The 10,064-nt window shown below is 57.3% G+C and overlaps 3 protein-coding genes across 5 annotated transcripts; 1 reads left to right on the top strand and 2 right to left on the bottom strand.

The window, feature by feature from the left end:
- Nucleotides 1–103: 103 nt before the first annotated feature.
- On the top strand, nucleotides 104–4,688 carry TM7SF2 (transmembrane 7 superfamily member 2). 3 transcript variants are annotated; one of them, XM_024748876.1, is made up of 10 exons: nucleotides 104–377; nucleotides 796–992; nucleotides 1,095–1,149; nucleotides 1,516–1,710; nucleotides 1,789–1,892; nucleotides 3,101–3,220; nucleotides 3,314–3,482; nucleotides 3,689–3,769; nucleotides 3,877–3,978; nucleotides 4,300–4,688. In XM_024748876.1, exons 1-10 carry the CDS (start codon nucleotides 329–331, stop codon nucleotides 4,458–4,460), a joined length of 1,233 nt encoding a protein of 410 aa, XP_024604644.1. In that variant the 5' UTR covers nucleotides 104–328; the 3' UTR covers nucleotides 4,461–4,688. The 3 variants fall into 3 exon arrangements, with proteins under 3 accessions (XP_024604644.1, XP_024604643.1, XP_024604645.1); XM_024748875.1 differs by having other exon boundaries at nucleotides 3,856–3,978; XM_024748877.1 differs by lacking the exon at nucleotides 3,877–3,978.
- A 148-nt stretch (nucleotides 4,689–4,836) lies between these two features.
- Nucleotides 4,837–6,159, bottom strand: ZNHIT2 (zinc finger HIT-type containing 2). Its single transcript, XM_024748963.1, has one exon. The coding sequence runs from the start codon at nucleotides 6,082–6,084 to the stop codon at nucleotides 4,885–4,887; it is 1,200 nt and encodes a 399-aa protein (XP_024604731.1). The 5' UTR covers nucleotides 6,085–6,159; the 3' UTR covers nucleotides 4,837–4,884.
- A 2,310-nt stretch (nucleotides 6,160–8,469) lies between these two features.
- Nucleotides 8,470–10,061, bottom strand: FAU (FAU ubiquitin like and ribosomal protein S30 fusion). Its single transcript, XM_024748994.1, has 5 exons — nucleotides 9,891–10,061; nucleotides 9,539–9,621; nucleotides 9,305–9,449; nucleotides 8,804–8,859; nucleotides 8,470–8,643 (listed from the first exon to the last, which is right to left on the bottom strand). The coding sequence occupies exons 2-5, from the start codon at nucleotides 9,611–9,613 to the stop codon at nucleotides 8,518–8,520; spliced, it is 402 nt and encodes a 133-aa protein (XP_024604762.1). The 5' UTR covers nucleotides 9,614–9,621; nucleotides 9,891–10,061; the 3' UTR covers nucleotides 8,470–8,517.
- Between the last annotated feature and the right edge of the window lie 3 nt (nucleotides 10,062–10,064).

Raw genomic sequence — 10,064 nt, 5'->3', positions numbered from 1 at the left:
CTGTCGCCTGCCTGGGCGGGGTTTGTGGGGGGAGGGAGGTGGAGCTGTGAGCCTGAGACTACAGAGGCGGCTTTGGAGGCGGTCCTGTTGGTCTCGCCCCTGAGAGACGATTGGCTGACCTGCTGGGCCCAGGATGGGCCGGGGGCGGGTCCATTTAAAGACCTCGGGACAAAAGCGGTCGCTGTCTGTGCTCCGTGCAGAGACAGGTGCAAGCCCAGCTGGGCTGGGTCCTCCGTGTCACCGAGCCCATCTCCTGGGGGATGGGGTGGGCTGTGTTTTCTTGACGGATTTTTAAGAGCCCCCAACCCCCGGCGGAGCGGAGGAAACCATGGCCCCTCAGGGCTCCCGGGCTGAGCTGGAATTCGGAGGACCCCTGGGTAATGGGGCAGAGAGAGGGGGTATTTGGGGCCAGAGCTATGCGAGGAAGAACTGGAGGGTTGAGCTATGAGCGGAGATGGGGGCAGGATCTGAGGATGAAAGGCTTTGAGGGGTATCGGGAGTCAGAGGATCTAGGAGTGTGCGGGGAAGCGTCTGGAGAGGGGGCTGAGGAGGAGCCAGTTCTGGCGGCTGCAGAGCAGGGGATTTGTGGCATGGAGGACCGGGCGGACTAGGGGGAACGCGAGCAGGACCCTCGAGGGGACCAAGACAGCAGTCAGAGAAGGGGGCCGAGCGCTGAGAATGGGGTGTGGAAGGCGGCGATGGGAATGCTGATGGGGCCCTGGCTATGACAGGGCGCCTGTGGGGGTCCGGGAGAGTTGGAGAGTGGACCCCCGACGCGGCTGCCCCCTTCCCCAGGCGCTGCGGCACTGCTGCTGCTGCTCCCCGCCACCATGTTCCACCTGCTACTGGTAGCCCGCTCGGGCCCGGCGCGCCTCCTGGGCCCACCCCCTTACCTGCCGGAACTCGAGGAGCTGTGGAGCCCTTGGGCGCTGTTGCTGTGTCTCACCTGGCTCGGCCTGCAGGCGGCGCTCTACCTCTTGCCGGCGCGCAAGGTGCGGACTCGGCTCGCGGACGCGCGGGGGAGGCGGGCGGAGAGAGGGGACTCGGCGAGAAGAAAGACAGCCTCAACCCTTAGCGCCCTTTTGTGCCCACAGGTGGCCGAGGGGCAGGAACTGAAGGACAAGAGTCGACTGAGCTACCCCATTAACGGTGCTTGGGGGCTGGGTCCTTGCGCGGAGTTGTGGGGATGGGGTTGGAGCCCCAGGCCCGGTGGGGAGGTCTGTGGAGATGAGCCCGCAACCCCAATTGCTATTTTGTGCCTCTTTTACGCCCAGGACGGAGGGGGTTCCACTGGCTCCCTCCACACCCCTCCTCCCTCCACTCCCAGCATTGCTGCCACTCTATGCACCAGAGAAGTGGCTGGGGTGACCCTCCGAAAGCTAAAGTGTCTGACTAATGGCTCGGGACAAGGTCTGCGACCTCCCTGGGCTTTAGGCTGTGTGTGTGTGTGTATTTGGGGGTGGGGGGGAGGGGGAGGGGCGCAATCCCCAGGTCTCACTGTGTGCTGTGGTTCAGGCTTCCAGGCCCTGGTGCTGACAGCCCTGTTGGTGGGCCTGGGAGTGTTAGCCGGGCTGCCCCTGAGCGCGCTCCCGGAAATGCTCCTGCCCTTGGCCTTTGCGGCCACCCTCATCGCCTTCATCTTCAGCCTCCTTCTCTATCTGAAGGCTCTGGTAGCCCCTGCCTCTGCCCTGGCACCCGGGGGGAACTCAGGTGAGAGGAGTCCCAGTAGGGTGTAGATGGAGGCAGATGGGGGTGCTTGCTTGCACCTCACCCTCCATTATTCTCCAGGCAATCCCATTTACGACTTTTTCCTGGGACGGGAGCTCAACCCGCGCATCTGTTCCTTTGACTTCAAATATTTCTGCGAACTGCGGCCTGGCCTCATCGGCTGGGTATGCTGGGCATGGCTAAGTGGGCTTCCAGCCAGGAGGAGGGGTGGGATGGGTGAGCAGTGCCTGGGCAGGGCAGGGCCAATATTGTGCTGACATAAATCACTAATCATTCATTCCACAAATAATTTGTTGAGTCCATCATGTGCCCAAGCACTGCTCTAGGTACTGGGAGACAAAAGAAAGAAAAGTTACAGGAAAGAAAGAAAAAGAATCTCTGTCTTCATGAAGCCTGCATTCTAGTGGGGAAAGACAGACAAAAAATAAGTAAAATACGTATCGCATGTCAGGGGATGCTAAGTGCTACGGGGAAAGAGCAGCGAGGGAGTTGGGGGAGCAGGTGTAATTTTAACTAAAGCGGTCAAGCGCAAAATCTATTTCGAGAAGAGAGTGATCCTGAGCTGCTTGCTGGCCAAAGCGGTGCAGAACTTCAAACTGGTCACTGGGTTTAGCAACCTGTCTGTCACTGGTAGCCTTGAAAACAGGCCAACTGTGTTTTTTTGGTTATAATCACCCATACTGGACTGGTCAAGATTTCCTGAAGGGTTTCTTGGGCAAGGTCCCTGTCACCTTGGAAACTACCTCATCCAGAGACGGGAGGAGTGCTGGGCACCGGTCACAGATCTGGTCTTCAAGGCTGTTTCCTCATGTGTGAAATGGGATAAAGTAAGAGCTTCCTCCCAAGATTACTGTGAGGATTAGAGGTGGTAACCTGATTGGCAGCCTCAAGCCCAGTGCTACCAGAATGGGGGTGCTCAGTACAGGCTGGCTGCCAGCTAATCATTATCAAGCACTTACTAGGTGCTTAGTGCTTCACACACATTATGGTCCATGATTATCTCCCTTTTCTACATGGAGGTGGGGAAAATACGCTTTAGAGAGGGTAAGCAGCTTGCACAGGTGGCAAAGCTGAGATTCAAAACCAGGTCTGTTTTAACTCTCAAGCCTGAAGTATGCAGTCGCTCCCTACAGCGCTCTCCCAAAGGGAACACTGCAGGACACAGCAAGAGAAAACAGGTCAGAAAGTGGTCCAGTGCGGTCTCTCTGCCCCTGGGTACAGGGGCCGGAGCCACTCAACAAAGGCCTGGAGAGTTAGTGACGGACAGCTGAGAGAAGGGGACAGGCTGGCCACTGCCTTTCCAGGCGCTGCCACCTCTGTGGAGACGGACTGAGAACAGACTGCCCTGTCTCACCCTCTGTGTAACCCCCAGGTCCTCATCAACCTGGCCTTGCTGATGCAGGAAGCAGAACTTCGGGGGAGTCCCTCACTGGCCATGTGGCTGGTCAATGGCTTCCAGCTACTATATGTGGGTGATGCCCTTTGGCACGAGGTGAGGCAGGACTGGGCTAGGGAGGGAGAGGGTGCCTCCCACGAGAGCACCTCGTGGGGACTGAGCCAGTGTGTCTGGGTCCTGTCCCTGCAGGAGGCGGTCCTCACCACCATGGACATCATACATGACGGGTTTGGCTTCATGCTGGCCTTTGGGGACCTCGCCTGGGTACCTTTCACCTACAGCCTGCAGGCCCAGTTCCTGCTGTACCACCCAGAGCCCCTGGGGTTGCCCCTGGCCTCGGTCATCTGCCTCATCAATGGTCAGTCAGGAAGGGGCAGCGCTCTCCCTCCCCCTTTCATTCGTTCACTATTTATTCAGCACCCACTAGGTAGGTGCTAAGCCTCACACCCTTCTTTAAAGCCAAGGGCTGCGTCCTGGCTCTCCTGGCAGACTGAGTCTAGGCTGTGGGTAGTTGGTCAGGGTCAGAGAGAAGGCCCCTGACTGCCTGCTCACACTTTCTCCCAGCTGTTGGTTACTACATCTTCCGTGGAGCCAATTCTCAGAAAAACGCCTTCCGGAAGAATCCTTCTGATCCCAGAGTGGCTGGTGAGCTGGGTTTCTGGGGTGCCATGAAGTGAGGTTGGGCAGCTGGACTTCCAGGGGGTCCCCCATCCCACTACATCTTTCCCCAGACCTTGAGACCATCTCTACAGCCACAGGGCGACGGCTGCTGGTGTCTGGGTGGTGGGGTATGGTCCGCCATCCCAACTACCTTGGAGACCTCATCATGGCTCTGGCCTGGTCCTTGCCCTGCGGTGAGTGGTTTGGGTTGGCGCACGGCAGGGGCCGTTAAGTGTGTGAGGGGCAGAGGTGGAGTGGTGAGCACAGGATGCCCAGTCTGGGTGTGGAATGGAGAACAGGGCTGCACCCCAGTGGAGGGAGTAGTCGGGGAGCTGGGGATGGACTCAGGGTGTGGCTGGGCCAGACCTCTGTGACAGCCTAGCACGCCAGCACTCCCCACAGACCTTGGACCTTTCACCATGGAGCCCTGAGGGCCCCGTGAGCCATCAGCTGTGGAAACCTTTGTGAACCAGGGGGGGCTGGCTGAGTGGTCACAGAGACCCCTTTCCCCACAGGGGTGTCCCACCTGTTGCCCTACTTCTACCTCCTTTACTTCACTGCGCTGTTGGTACACCGTGAGGCCCGGGATGAGCAGCAGTGTCTGCGGAAGTATGGCCTGGCCTGGCACGCATACTGCCGGCGTGTGCCCTACCGAATCGTGCCCTACATCTACTGAAGCAGCTCCACGTGTCCCAGGTCGGGCCACGTGCCCACCCAGCTGCCAGCACACCCAGCACCAGGAGCCTGGACTCACCTGGCACTCAAGGGCCTGCACCCTACCCTGCTCTGAGCTCGGACAGGCAGGGGTGAACAGCCTGATAGGTGGTTGGGGCAAAAGGGGAAAACGAAGACAAAATGGAGTGGAGGGGCTGCTCTTCCTCCTTGGATAAACATCTGGAATGCCTGGTGCTGCTTCTCTCCCTTTCTGGGGCCAGGTTGCTTAAAAACTGGCTGGGTCAGCCCCGATCAGGAAGAAGCTGACAGGTGGTCTGTGGCCACAAGCGTCTGGGGGTGGGTGGCACAACAGCTGTCCCTCAGAAATGGGCACTGGCGACAGGGCAGACCAGTCACGGCTTTATTAATGACAAAGAGTGTCCAGTTCAGCCAAGGAGCTCCTCAATGAGAGTCCTCCGGGCAGGTGGCAGGGGGCCTCCCCAAAGCTGCTCCAGCTCCCCAGTGAGGGCTGCCACCTCCACGGCTGCCACAGTGTGGGCTCGGTGAGCCCTGGCGCAGTCTAGAGCCAGGGGTGTGAGGGCCTCCTCATTTTCGTTGGTCCAAGACAGCAGGAACTGGCACTTCTTTCGGGCCCGGTAGAGGCAATCTCGTTCCTCAGGGGCCACAGCTTGTTTCCGGGCTCGGCCCAGGGTCTGTGTCAGGTCCCCCAGTGCTGCCAACGTGTAGCCTTTCTGGTTGGCCGGGCCCTCACCCAGCAGGATGAGGGCAGCCTCGCGCATGGCACCCCGTGTGCCCAGGGGTCCGGGGGGATGCTCGCCTGCTTCCAGCACGTGGGCTGCGGCCTGCAGGGCCTCCTCGGTAGAGGCGAAGACTTGCTGGGCGCCCAGGACTCCAGAAACGCTGAGCAGCGTGGCACAGAACTCAGAGAGCAGAGCCTCGTCGCCGCCGTGATACAGGGCAAGAGTGTGTGCGTAGGCGAACAGCACGTTGGGCAGCTGGAAGCGCACGAGCGGCGACGTCCGGCCCCTGCTCAGGCTGGCCAGCGTGGGGATGAGGGTGGGCACGGCGGGAGGGCAGGCCCCGGGGACGTCTCCGAGAATTGGCTCGGCTGCCCCAGGCTCATCCTTCTCGGGTTCCGGTGGCGTCCTCGCAGGGGAGGGCTCCAGCTCCTCGGCGTCACAGCCCGGGGCATCACCCAGCTCCTCCAGAAGCCGCGGCCCGCCGCCGCGAACCCACCACCATGGCCGCCACGGGGGCAGCAGCCGCCCGGCCTCGCCTCGGCTCAGCAGCCGCTCGAAGGCCGCCTTCTCGGCCGGTGCCAGCCGCTCCCAGAGTCCTGAGAGGCCGCCGGGCGCCGGACCAGGCCTGAGGCCTGCGTCCTCGGGCTCGTCCTCGGTCTCACGTTGCTGACGCAGCCGCAGTAGGGCGCTGGCCAGGCGGCTGGGAGAGGCGCTGCGACCGCGCAGCTCTCCCAGCACCTGGTCACGGTAGAAGTCTTCGGCGCAGGTGCCATGCGCCCGGTAGCAGCGCAGCGAGCAGTAGGGCACGTTACAGCGAGGGCAGGTGTAGCGCGCTGGCTGGGCCTCCCCGGTGGGGCAGAAACCACAAGGCCCGGCCGGGTCCATGGCAACTGGCGCCGCACACCACACGGGAACGAACAAGGGCAGCAGATCACAATCTTCCGGCGCTTCTCGGTTACTTCCGCCTCTGCGGGGCCGACGGAGTGCTTAGTCAAAGCTCTTCGAGGATTCTCGTCAGTTTCCGCCCACACTCGGAAGCCAAGCCCCACCCCTCTGTTGAGCCGCGCTTGGGCTATGCGCCGGAACCGGTGGGGAGGTACGAGCTCAGCCCCGGCTTCGGCGAAGCTCGGCCCGGCGCAGTGGGAGCGTAGGGAAAGTGCGTCCCGCGGACGCTTCGCCGGTACCAGCTCGCCCCCTAGTGGTTGCCTTTTTGGCACTATAAAGCGCTGCGGCAAAACCCAATCTTTGCTAACCTTAATCTACTCTGGGCCACTAATTGTGCTAAACCCATAGGAGATGAGGCGTCCCTGCGCTGAAGGGGCAGCCATTCTACTAGGGGACACAGACAAAGGGGAGAGTGGAAGAAGGCCAAGGCGGGGTGCCTAGACTGGGTGTGTTGGGGGCATTTCCCCTCTTGAGAAGAAAGAAGCATTAACAAATATTTGAGCTCTTGCTCGACTTCCTCATCCAACTTTAAAGCGCAAACTTCACACGAGGCAGCGAAAACACACTGAAGAGCAAAATGAGATGAGGTTCCTGCCCTAATGGACCTTACAGTTTGTGGTAGAGTGCAGGTGACGACTCACAAACTGTGCCAAGCGCTGTGAAGACTTGATCCATGGCAACCCTAAAAGTAAGCTCTGGTTCTTTGGTCCCTCACCTCACTCATACCCAGCCCCACCTCTAGTCAGCTCTGCCTTCGAAATACCTTGTCTCTATCTCAGTTTGGGTCATCTGTTTCCCTACCACGACCTGGATGGATTTGAGGAGTCTGCTCAGTTTTGCATCCCCTTCACCACTGGTGGTCTAAGCTACTTGCTCAACTGGATGACACCAGCTTAACTGGTTTCCTTTTTTCTTGCCAGCCCTCCAGAAAAGTCAGCCAGAGAAAATACTAGATCACCAGTCAGATCACATCAGGCCCTTGCTTAAAACCCTGACCTGCACTTGGACTCAAACCAAACTCCTCTCCACATCTGACAAGACCCTGCAGGATCTGCCACTCACCTTTGCACACAGGTCTCTTGGCTGGAACTCTCACCATCTCACCACTTGATCAGCTCCTGTTTCAGGTCTCACACACATCCCATCGTCAGAGACCTCCCCTAGGATAGTTATCTACCTGTCACACTCCCTTTTATTACAGCACCCTGCTTACTTTCTGAGGTCATTAACACTTGTAACTAGTTTCCTTGCTTTCCGCACAAGAATCTAAACTCCTAAAAGGGATGGGGGCCAATGTCTTTCTAGGAAGCTCACTGTAGAACTCAAAAATAGCCAATATATTTGTGTACTTTCTAGAGGGCAGGTGCTGATCTAAGCACTTCCCACAAAATCCTCAAAGCAACTCTCAAGAGATGATGGCAGTGGACTTCCCTGGTGGTCCAGTGGTTAGGCCTCGGCGCTTTCACTGCTGGGGCCCCGGGTCGATCCCTAGTGGGGGAACTAAGATTTCACATGCTGTATGGCACAGCCCAAAAAGTCAGCCAGCCAGTGAATAAATGGAACAATGATCCAAACTCAAGGCAGTCCAAGTCTAGAGCCCAAGGTCTTTACCCCGTAGTATGCTGTATTCCAAGAACCAGCAGGTTCAAAAAGCTTAGCAGAATCAATGAATGGGTATGCATGTGTTGCTAGGAGGAAACTTGAATCGGCCCCAGAGAACTCCAATTCTGGGAACACTGAAACAATCAACTGAGCCACCTCACCTGTGATTAGGTTAGCAAGGCCCATCAGGTAATCAGAACAAGTAAGATCACTGCAGTACTAATGTAATCAAGCAATACTTTCTGAAGCTGGGGCAGACCAGATTCCTGGTCTGGAGTCTACTAAAGCCACAGCTGGTTCCAAGTGCAGGGAAATGCCAGACTGGTGTTCCCTGATACATCTTCTACTCGATCAATCTCCTCTCCATTGCTGCCCCTATAAAATCTCTCCCACAACGATGGTTCCTGCTATCTTCTGTTTAAAAGAAAAAGACCAAAAAAACAAAGTATTTGGAAGTTAATTATCAAGTTATTTAGCATTGGGATTGGAATTTTCCTCAACTCTCCATCTGAAAGGCTGGCATTTATGGTTACCAATTTTCACAGGAAGCTTTTTTTTTTTGTAGTTTACCACTCATCCACCTCCACCCACACATCCCTGCCAAGCTGCTGACTCTTGACACCGCCAAGAAAACCAAAATGAGGCCTCACTGTTCTTCACACCACCAGCCTGAGAAGCCACATCTCTCCCTGAGGCTCTGCACATGAAGATGAAACAATGAGATGATTAGGCTAAGTGACTTTATTAGTGAAAGCCAAGATGACAACAGACTTAAGAGTTGGCATTGGGGCCCTTCTTCTTGCCAAAGGTAGGCACAACATTGACAAAACGCCGGTTGTACTGCATACGCCTCTTGGCCCGGCCCGTCTTCTTCTTCTTTTTCTCTTGTTTGGCCACCTGGGAAAAGGGAGGGATGATCAAACCTGGGTTGCCTCTTCCATGCCTTCCCTCAGGTTCATCGCCAGGAAGGGAGAAAGCAAACAGGGCAAGGGCCAAGGGTTTTGGCTTAGCTGTGCCACAACAAAGTCCAAACAACACCACTAATACTCTCACTTACCTTCGGTGTCTGACCTCTTACTTTCCCGGCTCGGGCCAGGGAACCATGGACTTTACCTGTGATAGGAAAGGAGGACAGCAAGCAGTTAGAACAAGAAGGCCTCACCCAGCAGAACCCTTTCTCCCTCAACTCAAGTTTAAAGGCAAGATGGGCCCAAACAGGGAATGAAAACAAAGTCACAAAGACTTGAAATCTAAGAATGTCTAGTCTGGTACATTCTGGGGTGTCACTTCAGAATTTTCCAACTACTGACCTTAAGGCCTAAAGAGCACTTTGGAGATCTGGTCTGACCTCCTGATTTTACTGAGTAAATTAGGACACAGACAAGGGTCTTATCTAGTAAGTGACTGAAATAGAATGACACTCTGGCTCAGTCTCCCATGGATCTCTCAAAAAGTTCGTTCTGAGAGATGTAAACAGGAAGAACCACCCTGGACTGAGCACACACCCTACACCCATGAGCTTACAAAGCAGTTCAAAACACAGACCTCCCCAACTCACCTCCAAGCATGCGGCCGGCTACTTCCAGAGTGCTCAGAGCCTCCACCCCACACTGGCCCAGGGTAGCCTCATCCTCTAGGGGCGTGCCTGCCATGAGCAGGACTTGATCTTCTGGAGCGATGCCCTCCAACGAGGCTACATGAGCCTACAGGGAAAAACGAGACTCAGCGTTCCCGCGACGGGCGAGGATGAAAAACACAAAAGACCACCCCAGGGAGCACCACGGAGCCCTACCTTGATCTGGGCGACCGTCTCCTGGACGGTCACCTCGAGAGTGTGTAGCTCCTGGGCGCGGACAAAGAGCTGCATGTTGGCGACTGAAAAAAAAAAAGGGGGGGGTTGCTTTTAAGAGAAGAAATACTCTGGGCGAGAGGAGGGTCAGAAAATGGGTGGCAGGCCGGGGACGACGGCGCCGAAAAGTAGGTGGTCTCGGGGTCTCACGTGGGTAAGGCCGGGCCTGCCAGGGAGGTCGGACGGGGACTGGCCCGGCCCCCAGAGCAGCCCTTCTTCCCCCGTTTTTCCCGCGTCCTCTAACCTCGCGGCCAACCTGCGAGCCCTTCGGATCCATCCGTGGCACAAACCTTACCTGAACCGCGGATACTGCAACCGCTACCGCTACCGCGAAGATGGAGTCGAGAAAGAGGAAGAAGCTAGGGCAGGTACGTGCTCGTCGCCTGCTGCGTGTCACGTCACTGCTGAGCGACCGCCAAGGCCGCTGACTTTTGTACCGCCCTAGGCCGCCTGGCTCCGCCTCTTTGTG

The sequence above is a fragment of the Neophocaena asiaeorientalis genome, unplaced genomic scaffold, assembly GCF_003031525.2.
Source record: "Neophocaena asiaeorientalis asiaeorientalis breed wild unplaced genomic scaffold, Neophocaena_asiaeorientalis_V1.1 scaffold43, whole genome shotgun sequence".
In the NCBI taxonomy this organism is placed as follows: Eukaryota; Metazoa; Chordata; class Mammalia; order Artiodactyla; family Phocoenidae; genus Neophocaena; species Neophocaena asiaeorientalis.
Note: the sequence above shows the minus strand (reverse complement) of the source record. Positions and strands in the feature narration are given on the sequence as shown.